Below are 17,965 nucleotides of genomic sequence, written 5' to 3' on the forward strand. Positions count from 1 at the left end.
TAATAATATTATTAATAGTATTTATAAAGTTAATAATATTAATAATAAAATTTATCTGAAGTAATGGTTAAAGTTTATTAGATCACTTAACTTTCGAGTCTCTCCGTGCAATTTATTTTTTACATTAATAATAATTGTAAGTAATAATAAAAAATTAAAAAATTAAAAATAAAATTTATAGGATTACCTACAAATTTATCCATGTGATATTCCCTACGATTTTTCTTATATATGAATTCTTACTAATATCACAAAGTTAAAAAAAAAATATTACAAATTATTATCTTCTCATTTTTATAATAATATTTACATAATTATTATTTGCACTTTTATTAAGTAATAACAACGTTTTATTAAATAATTATTAAACTGATATATAATCTCGGTTTACAAATAATATAAAATAACTATTTATTGAAATAAAAGTTAAAATTATTTAAAAATTGAATTTAAATTATTGAAAGTATTATTAAAAAGGAAAATTTAATAAAAGATTATTAATATATCTTTTAACTTGTTGATATTTGTAAGAAATAAAAAAGTATTATTATTATTATTATTATTATTATTATTATTATTATTATTATTATTAATATTACTACTAGCAATATTATTATATTCTATTGAATACATTTTTATAACAAATAATAAAACTGAGATAATAATTAAGAAGAGAAAAGTTAATACAATTTTTTTAATATATTAATTTTAACTTTTGTACTTGTTGAAATTTGTTAGAAATAAAATTTTATTATTTTTTATTAGAAATCACGTGTACAGATTTTAATTTTATATATATATATATATATATATATATATATTAATGTGTGTTTATTACTTCATAAATTTAAAATCATATGTTAAATGGTCAATAATACAATGTTAATACTATTGTATTTATTATTTATTTCAAACAAGGAAAGGTGAAAAGAAAATATTAATGAACTCATAATTTACATTATTAGGATTAACAGTTTTTTAAGGAAAAAATTTAAAATTTAAAATTTATTAAATAAAAAAGTGATGAATAATAATAAAATAAAATGATACTTTATAAATGAGAAAACTAATTTTTTATTAATAAATATTTTTAACAAATAATAAAAAGTTTAACTTCAACTAAACAAAGAAAACAATTTTTTAATATTATATTTAATATTTTACTTCAAATGTCGTTATACTTTTAATACTATTACTACAATGCATACATAAATACTTAATTAAATTAAAATAATAATAAAAATAAAAATAATAAATCAATGTACTTGATCCATAAAAATTGAGTTAGGGCAAAATGATACTAATAAAACAGTGTTAATATATTTGATCCACCCGGCATAACTATAGGTTTCCAGGCCTACACGTTGGCCTTCCAATTTTTTAAAAGAAATAAAAAATAATTAACAAAATTATTGGTAATTTTTAATCCAAAATTTGACTATATTGTAGAAATTAGAATTCTTTGACTGTATAACAATTATAAGAAAAAATAAATATTATTTATTTATTATTTATTACAAGTAAACAATAACTATTAGAAAAAAAATTTATTAAAAGTGGATGGTGAATTGAAATTTAAATTTGTAATTATAAATAATATATATATATATATATATATATGAAATAATGAATGAAACTATTTAGTTATATTTAACATTATTATTTTTCAAATTATAATAATAATTATTATAATTATCGTTAATATGAATAAAATATTTATGTGTAAGAAATTATGTGTTCATGGATAGAAGATTAACAGATGATTTAGAATTGTCTGATGAAGATGAAGATAAGAGATTGACCATAGTTTTATAGGATGAACCCACAAATTTTAAATATTTTCATAAATAAGAATATTTTTATAAATTATGTTTGTTTTAATATTTTCATGTTTATTTTAAATAAAAATATATTAATTTTTATAATTTCAAGACAATGATATTTCAACAAATGAATTAATTATAAAATTAATTTTTTTATATTTTAATTATATCATCTACAAACTTTTCACTTAAATTCAACTTATTTTCTTTGCATCTAAAAGAACAACTTTCCACTTTAATTCTCATCTTTTTTCTACATTTTCCATTTTTACCCTCAACCATATATTTGAATTGAAAAGAAGATTTGTGTAGAGGGGAAGAAGTGGATTTGTGAAGAGGGGAAGAAGTAGATTTGTGAGGATTAGAGAAAACCTGTAAAGATGTGTGGGGTTTTTTGGATTGAGGGATGATATACTATATTTGTGTTGTGAGGATGAATTATTGAAATTTGTGAGTGATATAGTTGGAGGGAATTTAGAAATTATTTTAAAGGTGTAAAATGTAAGTTTACAAATTTATCCTTGTTATTAAAAAATATTTGAATAATGAATTATTATATATTTTTTTATAGGTTTGATTTAATTAAATTGTTCTAATATATAATATCCATAATTACTTGTATTTTTAATAAAAAATTAAAAAATAATTTTGTGTTAAATTGAAATAAATTTATTAATTCCAAACACAAATGAAGAGATTTGTGTTAATTGCATGTAGGATTATCAAAATTTATCCAAATACCCTTATACATGCATTTATTATTATAATATACAATATACAAAATTAAATATTAAATAAATTTATTTAATAATTCAAAAATATTTAATTATACTACTAATAAAAAAATAATTATAAATAAAAAAATAAAAAAAATAAAATTATAATATCAACAACAAATTATATAAAATAACAAACATATAATAATAAATATTATTCTTATAGTTTTTAATATATTTAATACATTTATTTCAATTTAACACAAAATATTTTTTATTTTATTTTTCATTTTTTATTGACAAATACAAGTAATTGTGAATATTATATATTATAAAAATTTAATTAATTCAAATCTAAAAAAAAATATATCATAATTCATTATTCAAATATTTTTTAATAACAATGATGAATTTGTAAACTTACATTTTACATCTTTAAAATAATTTCCAAATTCTCTTCTAATTATCACATTACTCACAAATTTCAATAAATCATCCTTGCAAATCTACTCTATTATCTCTCAATCAAAAACAATCTCACATATCTTCACACATCCTCCCTAATCCTCACAAATCCTCTCTCTCGCCCCCACAAATCCCTTCTTTGGTTCAAACGCAACCTTAAACCATAAGAAACACTAACCACTATTTCTTTCTTATTATAAATATGTGAAAAGAAACACAATATAAATCCGAATTAATCCTCATCATTGGAGAGTCTAATTATATATAAAGAAAAATGAATTTTTAATTTAGGCTCTGTTTGGATTAAAGAGGGAATGTGTGAGGATTTGAGGGAGTGGATGTGTGAAGAAAATGAAAGTGTTTGGATTGGGGTATGTTAGGGTGGATGTGTGAGGAAAGTTTATGGGAGTTTATGAGTGATGTGATGGTTGTGAGAGAATTTTAATTTGTTTTAAATGTGTGAAATGTTACTTTACAGATTTACCATTGCCTATTACAAAAATTAATAATAAAATGAGTTGTTTTTGTTTAAAAATGAACAACTTTCACATATTTCGTAGATTTAAAAATTATAAATAGAAAAAGTATGTTAAATATAAATATGTATAACATAAACATTATAATTAGAAAAAAAATATGTATTCAATAAATTAAATAAAAACAGAACTTCAAGTAATTTCTTTAAAATATTAAACATGTGATATAAAATTGAAAAATAAATCAAATCTTATATAAATAAAAAATATTACTTTTTAATATTAAAAATTCTGTAGTAATAAAAAATACTAAAAAAATATAACGTAATTAACAATAGAAAAAAAATCATAAAAAAATATAATAAATAAATTATAACTCATAAACATAATAATTATACATAAAAATATATTAATATAAACACAACAACAAATTAAATAAAAACATAACTTCAAATAATTTCTTTAAATATTAAACATATATTATAAAATTAGAAAATAAATCACATTTTATATAAATAGAAAATTACTATTTTTTAATATTTAAAAACCTCACAATAAAGCAATCTAAAAAATACTACATCAACAAAAATATAACTTAATTAACTATAGAAAAAAATTTCATAACAAATTATAATAAAAAATAAGGATAAAATAAAATAAAATAAAAAATGTTTAAGTATTGGTGATGCCCATGATTCAATGTTAATTAGATATAGTATATTCTTTTCTTTAAACAAAACTAAAGTCAACCATATTTAATAAAATATCTTATTAGAACTTGAAAAATAGGTATAACTTGATTTACTCTAATAACTAATATAAAAATAGAAGATTTTATTTAACTATATTTTTTTTTACACTGGTTTATCATTATTTATATAATTTATATTTTATAAAATAATAAAAAAACTTAAAACTTCCTTAAAATTTATGATGACTTGTTTCTTCATTTTAAATATTACATATATATATTTTAAACATTGTACAATAAAAAATTTTAAATACTAATACATTCAAATGAAGCACTGTGACACATTTAAATGAGGGTAAATTTGGAAATAAAGGATGCTGACATGACTTTTCCTCTACATCTCTTTATTTTGAAAAGAGAGAATATTTATTATTCACAGGTATATTCTCTCTCTTCCTCCACACAACCTTATATCCAAATAGCTGATATCCTTTCATTTCTTTATCTACATACGGGGATTAGGATGACGAGACTTGAGTTTGATCTCTAGTCTAGTCATAGCCAATTAGAGTAATTCATAAATTGCCATTGATTAAAAGAAACTGCCCTTGTCAAAGGTGTCACACATTTTGAGCAGTGTAACGGGTCCATGGTCAAATGACTGAAAGCAAAAGAAAGTTATTCATTCACGTCACCTACAGTCCAGTACTACATTAGTTGTAATTTGTACAGAGTCTATCTTTCTAAAAAATAATTAATACTAAATCCAAACTAATTTAATTTCCTCTACTGGTTTAATACTTACTAAGTGCATCATAATTCATCTTGAAAAAAAAGTACATAGGAAAATGGTCCATTTCTCCCAAAGTCAAATAGAAGCCAAAGATTTGTAACCATGAATGTGGTTTCATATGTTTTTCTCTCTCCACATCTTGTGTCTCTCTCTTAGTCAAACACATCCACCGCACTGCATGTCTTCACATCTATAAATTGATTTCTTTCAAGACAAGTCCCTTCATCTCTCCAAAGGCAAAAGGTCTTTGGTGTGGCGACACTCATGGAAGTGTTAAACCCAGTTGAAGGCAAGACCTATAGGCTCCCAGTTGGGTACAGGTTCGACCCCACTGATGAAATTCTTGCAGGCTACTACCTCAGGAAGAGGATCATGGCACAGCCACTCCCTAATGACCTCATCCAAGACTGTGATGTTCACCAGACTGAGCCTTGGGCTCTCCCAGGAGGTTGGTCTGAAACACATAAACACAACTCCTCCCTTTCCATCCTCCGTTCTTTGTTTGGTGTTTTAATCTACGTTTTCTTGGCTTTCTGATGGACCCCAAAGATATACCTATTAATTTCAGTCTGAATTTTTTTTTCAATTCTCTTTTTAGATTTGCTTTGCAGAAATTAAATTCAGGTTTTTTCAGAAGGTTAGCGTGTGTTGTTAACCGAGTGACAGGTTTGGAATTTTCTGATTCTTTTGTGAGTGGACAATGTGTCTGAAAATGATCCAATTTTTCCAAGCCCGGACTGAACTAACAATGGGATCAAAATGGTGTTTTGGGTATTCTGAGTTTATTTGTTTCCAAAATGTGTGCTTGTTTTTGTTGTTTTTTGTAGGTGGGAAGTATATGAATTGGCATAGGTTTTTCTTCTATGATGTGAGGACCCATGTCTTTGAAAACCCTGAAAAGAGAGATGCTGGGAAAGGCCAATGGGAAGTAGTGGAGAAAGATCAAGAGGTTGAGTTTCCTGACGAACTAGTCATTGCAAAAAAGAGCGTTCTGGTTTACTGGAAAGCCAAGGGCAACTCTCTTGCCAAAACAAATTGGGTGATGCATGAGTTTCGTCTTGCCCTAAAGTCACATCCATCCAAGGTAAACAATACAATAGTGTCCATTCACCACCTTTGTTACATACACTCAATTTCTTTTTCATATAGCTTTTAATCGTTTTTATTTTTTAATCGGTTATTCATTTATTATTTTCTCTCTCTATATGTTTTTTTCCTGACTTTGTTTCATCTTTTTACCCCCAAAATAAGGTGAACATTTATGAACACTAAAAAAAGTTGTTTTCTTCCTATCTCACGTTCAAATGCTTATATCTTTGGTTTGGTGGTTTTGTTATTGAATTTTGAAGTCTAATGTAGATGACAGGTATGGCTGTGTGCCGCATATTCGAAACAAAGCGGGGAAAGAAGGCAAAAGGGTCTGAAGGGGTGACCTCTAACAGGAGCAATGTTGAAGAGGCTATGGATGTGACACCCACTGTCATTGATTTCACAGTGGAGTGTGGCACTGAGACTGGTCCTCCCCCTCCTGGGACCCCCTGAGGCAGTCAAACTGCCTAGTTAGTTAGATTTTAAGTTGCTCAAAATCTTTTGTAAGATGTCAATTGTGAAGCCCCATAGGCATCAAAACAACTTTTATCAAATCTTTTCTGGTGTGCATGATCTGTGTATATGGGAGTTTGTTTTGTGTATGGGCTCATAAATTAACTTAATAAGATGCAACTGTTTATTATTCATTGGTACTAGCTAGCTACTCTTCGCTAACGTGCCTTATTTTATTTCATTTTGTCAAATTGAGAATACTTATCATGCTCCATCCCGAATAACGTTGACTGTTGCTTAGGATTATCAAAAGGGAAATGATTTTTAAGACAAAAACACGATCCAAAGTATGATAACAATAATCCAAGAATACATACAAAAGGGGCATCCAATCAAAGTAGGAAAGAGGTTCTCTATTATCTAATCACAATCTTTATGAAAAAATAAGCGATTCCCTATGTATGGGTAAGCATATATACAAGCCTCACAACAAGGATGGTAGTGCCTAAGTTTTTGAAGCATCAGCACATGGATTTGATTCGCATCCTTCTTTCTATAGAACTCAATGCTCCATTTATGAAATTCTTCCTTTCACGTTAAGGAGGACAAAATTATTCTTCTTGGTGAAAGTGATAAGGAAAATCGATATTTGAACATCTTGGAGTATATATGGTTCAAGGAATAAAAGTAGATTTTAATTATTGTACCAAAAGTAAAATTTATACCAATTGCATCTTATTGTTGTCTTAATAGTTTACTTAAAATGCATGTTAGTTATAATGATTGATAGCCCCTTTAGTCCTCGAAAAATTAATTAAAATCTGTCCATGTCTGTTTATAGCTTGCCTATATAGTTTGTCCTTGATGCATATGATAAGTATTCTACAGGATGAGAATATTTGAATCATAAACTTGGCGTTGGTGAGTTAGTGAAGCGAACAAGGCACTAAAGGGAAAACTTGGTGTTGGTCAATTAGGTGAAGGGGTGAAGGCACAAAATATTCTTATATGATTCTCCCGCAAGCTCAGATAACGCAACCCCTGCATTGAGAATAAGATTCTTCCCAATAATGCCCACTGTTGACGATTTTTAAATATTGTTTTTGCGTACATGAAACTTGAAACCATCTACTATGAAAATCGTATTCGTACCGATATAAATATGTAAACTTACTAAGAAAATATTTATTATAAGATACATTATTAGATATCGGAATATTATAGGCCAAAAAAACTGGAAATCCCATAAACTTCTTTCACATTGAATCCCATTCCCCCTGCAAGTAGTTCTGGACCACATTCATTTTCTTAGATAGTTGTCCCAAATTATTTCTTATCTTTTATGAAAATTTAATAACCCTCTCATAGGTATTTGATAAATGAGGTGCATAATACTACAACTTATTGATCGTACTAGAGTATCTTGAGATTCTATGATCCAATTAAGTTAAAACATTGACACTTTTAACAAATATTTTTTTCATGTATACTATTTAGGAATTAAACTCCTGGTCACATCATTAAAAGATATTGATATCCATGAACCATATCCCACTGTATATATTGATTACAAAATGCTCAAATATTATGTTATAAGAAAAACACTAATAATAATAATAATAATAAATTTTATGAGTCTCGGATTTTCTTTACATTTTTCGATCTACTTTTACTAATATTCAAAAGTAAGTTAAAATATGAAATACTTGAAGAGAAAACTTTAACGCGCATATATAGTATAATTTGTTGAGTTAAAGTAGGATCCTTTATAATATAGATGATCCAAAAAACAGGTTTTGCTAACACTCCTCTTTTGTTATGAGGAGTATACATGATAGACACATTTCATTAGAAATAGTAAAGTAGGGATACTTTGGACATGGTGTTAAGACATTGGATTCAACAAGCGTGTGTGGTATCTCTCAAATTGTGTAAAGAAAAGAGCCATGTTGAAAAGTAACTGAGTGAGAACTGCCGACCAAAGTTTCTTGCCGCTACGGTAGTAGAATCTTTTGATATAGGGATTTTTGTGCATCACTTGTAAAATTCCTCACGTCACTGACATCATGCACAGTAATGTGAGGTTGCGTAGTATTTGCTGACTTTCCGGGACAAAATTGTCAAATGAAACAGACCTACATACTGGACCATATCTACAAAAGTTTCTTTACTATCGTAGTCAAGATTTTATGAACAGCGAAAAAATTGGGAGGTGCTGATAACGACGCCTTTCTTCATCTTTTTTCCTCATTTCTCCTTCTAAATTTTGTATAATCATGCACACAAATTCACACTACAGTTTGTCTAAATTGAAGTTTCTCAAGTTTTTTTGTAAAGGGTCATCACAGATTCACTCTCTCCCGCCAAAGTTTTTGTATATTCAATAATGAAGATAGCATTCAATCCAAGCTATTATTACCATATAGAATCAAATCCACGTACTATAAGGTGTTCTGTGCTTGTGCAGCTTTAACATTTAATGGAGCTGCCAAACATGAAGTTATTGTAATGTGAATTATGGATGTGTTTGTTTAACTGAAAAATGTATTTTTGATTTCTATCATCAAATTTTTCCCAAAATCAGGGCAGAGAGAGAATATCACAAGCAAAAGAGAAATACTGATCGTCATATTTTTTTTCAACAAGAACAAGCATCGTGACATTCAATATAGGAAATGTAACATCATTCACAATATGATACTTAACAATTGCACCAATCAAGCTAGACAAGAACAGGGCATGCTGCTCATTTGCACTAACATGCTATATGGCAACATAAAAAATCTTGAGCAAGAAAAAACATAGTTATAATAATAAATGAAGTATGGAACTGAATGCATGCTTTCTTTTCGAGTGGCGAAGTAAATGAATATACAAGCAGGTTAATTTCTGACATTGTACCCCAATACGTAAAGCATTACATTTCGAAACTTAGCCAAATTTTCAATTTCAACAACCTCCATAAATTTTGAACATAAGCTTTAAAAACAGCTTCATTCACTAAACCCATACATGGAAGATTTTGATTAGAATAATGAAGTAGGAAGAGTAAATAGAGAGAAAATTTTTCTTTGTTGTCTTTACCTAATTATAACACACTTTCCTCGTGATATACTAACATTCATCAATTATACATTGGCTTATTAATGATAATCTACCATCCAATTTTAGTATGCCATCAGTTCCAGATTTACTTGAGATGCTGATTTCTCCACCCAGTTAGTTAGTTGATCTTAGGACACCCAGATAATAACTCCAGGTCATCCATTAAGAATAACCTAACTCTTTGCTTGTTTGATTCGGTGGAAAAAAACAGAATATAAATAAGTTGATTGAAGAGAAATAGGCAAGAAATAAATTAAATGCTTAGTTGTTTGGTAAATAGAAATGAGTGAAAATAGAATAAGAGATGTTTTAAAAGTTGTGAATTGATTGATTTATTAATAGATAATAACGTACAAAATTACCATTTTACCCTCATATAGTGATTGTTGAATATGCAGTGACATGAAGTACAGCATTGTCATTTTAAATTTAAAACATATACACTAAAATACTTCTCAAATGTTCTTCAGTCTCACATCCAATATAGTTTCTTTGAAATTATATTCGTTATCTTCCAAACCAATAAGAGTGTTTGTGTACACACAAACAGGTCCATCATTTGTATTTGTATTCCCCATATTTTAAATGTTTTTTTTTAATATTTTATGCAGATTGTAGACTGTGAGGATACAGAAAGTGGTAAATTTATGTTATGGAAATGAGTGGGACTAATGCAGAACTTAACGAGGTAATGTTTCACCTACTTTGGTACTCTTACTGAACTTGGTTAATTTCCAACCATGCGGGAGTAAAGATGAATGCTCTTACTGCAACCAGCATAAGGGCAACAGTACCAATTACACCAATCTTTGTTATCTACGGAGAAAACTAGTCAATACTTTCAAAGGACAACATTAATGCATGAAGGAACATTTCTTACTTGTTTATATTTAATGGATTTTAAAACATTATGACAATTATTAGGGATGCACAGTGTAAACAAAAAGTATGATTATCAAGAATCAAAATGTTGCATCTATTCAATCCAATCTTATAGTTGAGCAAACTATCACTTGCGTTAGTCATATTAATAATTAAACAAGTACAAGAAGAAACACAAAATTAAGGATAGAGAATAAATATAAAGTAACAATACAGGTGAATTTATGCCCTCACCGTTTTTCTCAAAATGAAGAACATAACAAATCTAGAAAGGAAGTAATTTCTATATTTTAATTACCAAGAAAAAATGAAATGGAGGATAGACAAAATTAAACTCGTAAGTTACTATTCTTACACTCACTCTCTTTGAATTTGAGCATGGCCAACATACATTTTGGGGGTGGGGGTAGTGGTGTTCTGTCATTGATCACCACCAAGATCTGTACCATTCCCATCATTATCACCACTACCCTACCACCATCACTCAACACACTTTGTTAACACCCTCATCACTACTGTAAAGGTCCTTACCACATCCTACCAGCATTTTGGTAGAATGCTTAATATCTTTGAATTCAGAATGCAATCAGACTTTCATTGTACAAAGTTGAGAATAAGTAGCATCAATAATAAGCATCACCAAAATAAAATAATACAAATTTATTTCCAAATTAATAGCTTTCGGTTCAACTTCCTGGATCATTGCCCCAAAGCAATGGGGGATTAAGACTTCTCTTAATATGATATGATAATTGATATATTAGAATAGTGATGGTAATCTATCTACTTTCACTGAATTGTGTCCTTCCCTTTTAGAAAAGCTTAATTATCAAGACAAAGAATGCCATCAATCATTGAAGGGGCTAAGGAGATTGTTTTCCTAATTAATACAACATATTTTAATTCGGAAAAGAGTAAAGGAACAAGCACAAGTAGGATATATAACTTCAAAATATAAAAAATAAAGAATATAGCATAAGTTAATGTTATTTTTCCCTGAAATGGAAGGGAGACAAAGATAAGAAAACAGTTACAATAGTTACTTTTATTACGAAAACGATATTAAGCAGTCCAATGCAACATGGCAAACTAGCAAATGTACATTATCACTGCGAGTTATCAAATTGAAATTTAAAGTATTTCTTCCTTCAGCCAGCTACATCATTTAGTTTACTCTTATTACCATATGTAGTACTATAAATTCAGTTGAATGTCTTAAGTTCACGTTTATATTAGTTCATTTTGGTTAAACAACCAATTTTTGTCACTTTTCTGAGAGAGACACTGACCAATAAGCGATTACATTTAAAAAATAAGTGGTAGCTTAACATACCATAATTACATGACCAACCAAGCTAACATACAATTCTATGATTGAAGCTGCAAATTTTCTTTCACGATTGAGCAAACTCACAACTACTATAATGTACACGACATTAAGCAACTACACTAGAAATACTGAATCAAAATACGTGTGCCATTCAGAACTAGCTGTCACATTGCGTGGGAGAATTGTCATATGGCCTCATGCAGTAGCTGCATACTTCCGCAAAAGATCAAGCAGCTGATTTTTTCACTAAGATTCTTGTACTTACTCCGTTCACTAAGGCTCTCTTACTCACTCCTTTCAGCAAACTCCATACCAGGCTCGGTGTGGTTGATATTCACCAACCACCCGCTTGAGGGCAAGTAAGATGTGTATTTATTCACATTTCACAGCTAGCTGTGCGTGTGTTTTTTCACAGCCATGTGGTCTCATGGAGTTGATACAGCAGCACTGCTATTTCCCTTTTGCAGCTTTATTCTTGTATGTAAATACTCTTGAGTTCACATCAATAAAAATTAATGAGAATGGTTTGTTCATATTCACTTAATTTCTTATGAAGCACTTCCACAGTGTTCCATGCTGCCACAAGAAAGGGGAAACACTCTGTTCAGACTTCCAAACTATTTAAATTTTAGGCACCAAATAAAGATCATCAAGATATTGCCATTTCTTTTATAAATCATGCATTAACCATCATAATTGCAACATCAAAGTCTTTCTTTGAAGCCAAAACCAGAAATCTAAGTTGTTTGGAGAACAAGATATTCAATTTTTGGTCTCTCATGTACTAAATTCATAGTTGACAGCATCAAGAATTTGAGGAAAGTTATAGTTTTTTTTACTTAATTAAGTTTCAAATCTTTCATAAATTTGGGTATTTTTAATTGAGTCTCTATTAAAAAATTTTGGACTATTGAGTACTAAAAAAATTTATAACTTGTTTAATTTTTTTGTTGACAATGACATGGTTGTTATTTTGTCGTGTTATCTTGCTAACTTGTCTCCATGTGTTAAAAAATTGAAGGTTTTGTACTTATTATAAAACAATATTGCAGCTAAAGAAAAAATGACAGGTAACTTTCATTGTTTTCATTGAAAACATGTTCAAGGGACTTCGTAGTCACCACAGTCCCTTGGTCGCTCTAGGTGTGACGTGGAAGCCATTGAGGAGCATGATAATCTTGTTATCCAATACATTTTCAATAAAAGCAATCAAAGTCACTTGTCATTAACGACAATATCATTTTAAATTAACTTCTAAACCTCATATTTCTTAACATATGGAGACAAGTAATGATGGACAAAATAACAGTAATGTCACCCAATTAATGGAAAAATTAAAAGGCACGGACTCAATTCAAAAATATAAAAAAGATTGTACTCAATTAAATAAAAAAGTTTAATAGGGACTCAATTGAAAATACCCAAATTTATGAGGAACTTAAAACTTAATTAAACATTTTTTCTTTAAAAGTTTTACCCTAGAAAACATCATAATGAAACCTTGACATCCCAACTAGACTGACACATCACAACTCCATCAATAATGTCTGTGAAAAATCAAGTCAAAACACACAAGGTAGAGTTGAATTCACAAATATCTCTGATGATATGCAATAATACGATAGTTTTAAACATGAAAGACGATTTGTCAAAAACTTTCAAAACTAAGTTCAGAAACTTCTTAGGGTAGTGCAATTTAGTAACATGCAATTTTAACATGATAAGGAATGAAGAAATTAATCAGAGATTTTTGTATTGTTTCGTCTAATAGTTTAGACTACATTTAATTCTTAATCAACAAATTAAGTTGCACTATGCAAACTAACGTTGCAAGTTACAACACCAATATTTTTTTGGCTCGCAACCACTCCTAGATAACCCGTTAAGTATTGTTTCAAAATGTAACCATTCCTAGCTAACTTGTTATGTATTGTTTAAACACTTAGCCACTTATGACTAAAAACCCGAGTTTTGTTTTGGATTGTATAACAAATAGTCACTCCTGGCTACGACAATATTTGTGTAAGATGTGATAAAAAAATATCACAAAGGGTTCGCTCATTGGAGAGGGTGACATCTTTCAATGTATACAAAGTTCAAGCTCTCTTTTCTAGTTTGCTAATGAACAGAAAAGTGTTCACCTAAAGCTTTTAAGGCATATACATTTTAACAACATTTTGGCACTCTGCAAATCATAACTCTTATGCTTTTCTTCTTGAAGGATAACTTTATATAGGCATTGAAGAAAAGAGTTGTTGCAAATCTTTTTCTAACCATTGAGCAGCTTCAGCTTTTATGAATGTTTACCTTATGTCTGGGAAGCTTGAACATAGAGGATGCATTGAATGCACTCCATGCATGCATTAAATCTCTTCTCATCTTGAAGCAACATCCCAATAGCTGGAAGAATTTATCATTCTTTGGTCAAAGTGCCTTAACTCGAAATTGTGTAAAGCACTAACAATAGCTGACTCGAAACTGGACAGGCTAGATAGTCTTTTTAGTGTTAACAAAGCAAGCATTAGGGAGTTATTAAAGCACAACAACTTTAGCTCATGTTTCAAGAAATTGTTGATATAACATAAGCTTTTATGAATCTTCTTGATAGACAAATGAAGCGAACATTCTCTGCAAAATAAAATAAGCATAAACAAAATGTTACTAGATTAACTTATAATATTTTAATTGGGCCGGTATGACATTGCCCAATTTAATTGAGGGTTTTCTACAGTTATTAGGTTTAGTCACAACAATTGGTTGTTGTTATTGGATTAGATTGTAGCATTTTATTTGGACCAGGTATGATATGGCCCAATTCTTCTTAGATTTTTGTTGTTGCAATTTTTGGTTTTTAGCCGACCATAAGCCATGTTGCCAGTTGTATGGATTATTGTTAATATTTTAATTGGGTCAGGTATTATGTGGCCAATTCATTTTAGGTCAGCTATGTTATTGTTAGTGTTCCTCACTCACACACAACATCACTGTCGTCGCCGCACACACCGGTACTACGCACCACTGCCGCAAATTGTCATCGAAACTGTGTCGTCGTTGTTCACTCTCATCAGACCTTGCGCCGCCGCAACAAGCCTCATTCTTTCCGCCTTTTTCGCTATCTCCGTTCACCGTTAGCATCTGGTGATGCAAAAAGCGGCCATCATGGGCCGCCATGAAAAACCCACATCGCCACCGCCACGTTGTGACAATGACTAGAAAGTCCTCCACCGCTTTCCACCATGGCGATGCCATAACCAATTATTGATAACACTGATTGTAAAGCAAAACATTTCGTCTTACAAACGAAGTCTAGTCATGTTTTATACTTTGTTGTTTAATAGCACTTAATCAAAATCTGGATTGTTGGATTTTTCTTTAACAATGTGACACCAAAGTAAAAAATGCATTGGAAAACAAAAGAGAGAAAACATAATACATGAAATCATGGGGGGTCAAACCAAACTCATATATGGGACAAACAAGCCTAATCAAACAAATATATATTTCTGAAACCCAAACCGATCTCTAGAAAAAATAATGTCTAATACAATCGGGCATCCTATATCATACCTAATAAAATCACTTTTGGAGTCTATCCCTAAACTAGAAAGTCTATCAACACATTTATCTCCTTCTCTAAAGATGTGTGACACCTTAAAGTTAATAACTTTGTTCATAGCAGCGCAGCAAGTCCATCTAACTCTAAAGGACCACAACACAATAGAGGTGTTCTTCAAAGCAGCAACCACAAGAGTGGAATCATATTCCAACTATAAAGAAGTCCAACCTCTAGCAACCACAATCTTATTAGCAATAATAGCACCCATCAATTTGGCTTCCTAAACCATAACTATACCAATTAAGGAAGCAAAAACATCAATGTATTTCACTTGCATGTCACAAAAAATATCACTACAAGCAGCAAGACCAAGAGCCCCTTTAGCTACATCATCAATGTTGCATTTAACGTAACCCACAACAGACCTTTCCAGAACATTGCTATAATTTTTGGAACTTTCGTGGTATGACCACCAATATTAAAGTATCTCAATATAGTAAGATCGTCCACACAATTGTGCATGACATATTTTGATATACAACCAACTAAACCACAACAAGCAATATTCATACTTGTGGGGAAAGTTATATTTACACCTACTTGCATCTTGGTACCAATTTTCTGAAGAAGACAAATGAATGAGAGATAATAACTTCAAATCTATCTTTAGAAACTAGGATTAGGTACGTTAAAAACCAAGGTAGATAAGCATTTATTCTTAGAAATTATGGTTCCTCTGGATACAAGGATTAAAAGAAAGGTTGGGAGAAAACAATAGATTTCGCAATCATCATGATTACATATTTTTTATATTCTTTATCATGACAAAGGTATAAGTAATTTAAATAAACCAACAAAACTTTGGCTCTTCCATTCAGATTTTAACTTCCCAGATATTTCAAGGCTACTTTTTAAAATATTTCCTATTTCTTGGTAGGACGGCAGCAGAATAGAGCAATCCCCTCATTCCAACATGTGCTAAAATCCCACATCTTTCTTCCTCTCATTTTCAATCCCTATCTAACAAGTAGTGCAAAATCAAGACACAATTATCAAAGAGTGAAGAAAAGTGAGCACACTACAAAATCAACATCAATTAGACTCAAAACAACTAGCTCAAGTTGTTCACCACAAAATACTACGTTCTAGAGTGCAACGCTTCAACAGCACAAAGACTCTAAGAACACAGCTACCAAAAATTGAAAATGACAACCCCAATTTTTAACTAATAACAAAATCAAAACCTTTTTGGTGGGTCATGTTTATTTTGACCCAAAGTTGTCGTCTTTGGCAATCACTGAGACGGAGAAGAGAAGGGTTACCAAACAAAGATGAAGAAGCCATTTGTCGGCATTGACTGAGAAAATTGGTTGTGCTTCAAATTGCAATGTTGAAGAGTACAAAGCTTTGAGCTTAAACGTGCCAGTGCACCATCAACATCGTCACTGTTTGTCTCCCAAAGGCGTTTGCTCAATCACCATCACGCCCTACCCACCTCAAGGAACCTCGCCACGTCCCTTCCGTGTCATTGAAAAAAGAAATTGAAGTCTAACGCAAACTACTCAATTTTTACTTATATTCGACCTACCATTTTATAAACTATTATTTTATTATAATATTTATTTTTATTATGAAAAACAATTGAAGTAAATATAAATAAAGACAATAGCGTCAATGATTTTTTTTTCCATATTTTTAAATGAATATAGAGTGATTTGCTGGCTGTGCAATAAACAGTGAAAAAATACACTAATAAACCATTAATTTTTCTATAATGAACCAAAACTTAAATAAAAATACCTAGATGACACCCTATTCGCCTTATTAACAAAAATGAAATTTTATGCTGTTTATTAAAGAAAATCTTGCTGTAGGACGAGTTCTTAACTACAAAAACGGATACGTGAGTTGATTTTCTTCTGGCTTTGTATTTTTCTTATATTTAATTAGTTTAATATAATGTATAAATAAAATTTTAAAAATTAAATATATTTAATTAATCAACTTTTAGAATTATTATTTTGTATATAATGTAATAATATATAAATATATAAATACTATTCAAAATTATATTTGATATTTTTTTAAAATTTAGAAAACATGTATAAGTTTAAGAATATTAAAAATCACTTTTACTTTGAAAATATTTTGAATTTATAAATAATATTAAAAAATATAAAATGTCTATTAAGACGAAGCTCCAACTTGCACCTCTAAGGTGTCCTTCTTCCTTATCTTTTTCATTACCAAAGGTTCCTAGTTACACACCATCTTGGTTAAAGAATGTTAGGAATGATTTTTACACACCTCCTAAAGGTTTTCATCTTCTAAGAGGACTTTCTCCAAAAAGCATTATCATTCTCAAACAATCTTTCAGAACATGGTCTCTCTATAGGACCCCATCTTTTGAACTCCCCAAGCTTCAGGAACCTAAGTCACGTTTGCATCTCTATTCTTGCTCTCTCTTATATCTCAGCAAACTGATTGTGTTATCTGCAGGAGTTCTAAATCCGAGCTCGAATTCTCTCCAACCTGGGGGGCATGATGCAAACCAAGCCCACAAGAAGATGACCAAGGATGCGAAAG

General features: G+C 29.6%; 1 protein-coding gene and 1 long non-coding RNA gene across 5 annotated transcripts; one reads left to right on the forward strand and one right to left on the reverse strand.

Moving 5' to 3' along the window:
- The first annotated feature begins 4,999 nt into the window (after positions 1 to 4,999).
- LOC137813667 (NAC domain-containing protein 41) lies at positions 5,000 to 6,700 on the forward strand. Its single transcript, XM_068616043.2, has 3 exons — positions 5,000 to 5,412; positions 5,792 to 6,048; positions 6,324 to 6,700. Exons 1-3 carry the CDS (start codon positions 5,229 to 5,231, stop codon positions 6,504 to 6,506), a joined length of 624 nt encoding a protein of 207 aa, XP_068472144.1. The 5' UTR covers positions 5,000 to 5,228; the 3' UTR covers positions 6,507 to 6,700.
- A 5,078-nt stretch (positions 6,701 to 11,778) lies between these two features.
- On the reverse strand, positions 11,779 to 16,929 carry LOC137813668 (uncharacterized). 4 transcript variants are annotated; one of them, XR_011081474.1, is made up of 3 exons: positions 16,624 to 16,928; positions 14,131 to 14,223; positions 11,779 to 12,399 (listed from the first exon to the last, which is right to left on the reverse strand). It is a non-coding gene; the product is annotated as an uncharacterized LOC137813668 (long non-coding RNA). The 4 variants fall into 4 exon arrangements; XR_016519899.1 differs by having other exon boundaries at positions 16,702 to 16,909; XR_011081475.1 differs by lacking the exon at positions 14,131 to 14,223 and having other exon boundaries at positions 16,702 to 16,929.
- Between the last annotated feature and the right edge of the window lie 1,036 nt (positions 16,930 to 17,965).

This window comes from Phaseolus vulgaris, chromosome 1 (assembly GCF_051622355.1).
Source record: "Phaseolus vulgaris cultivar YP4 chromosome 1, ASM5162235v1, whole genome shotgun sequence".
Classification (NCBI taxonomy): domain Eukaryota; kingdom Viridiplantae; phylum Streptophyta; class Magnoliopsida; order Fabales; family Fabaceae; genus Phaseolus; species Phaseolus vulgaris.

Bases quoted from the DNA above. Each gene is read 5' to 3' on its own strand.
- LOC137813667 (XM_068616043.2), top strand. From the start codon at position 5,229: ATGGAAGTGTTAAACCCAGTTGAAGGCAAGACCTATAGGCTCCCAGTT. The intron at 5,413-5,791 runs GTTGGTCTGAAA...TGTTTTTTGTAG, and splicing joins GCCTTGGGCTCTCCCAGGAG to GTGGGAAGTATATGAATTGG. The intron at 6,049-6,323 runs GTAAACAATACA...AGTCTAATGTAG, and splicing joins TAAAGTCACATCCATCCAAG to ATGACAGGTATGGCTGTGTG.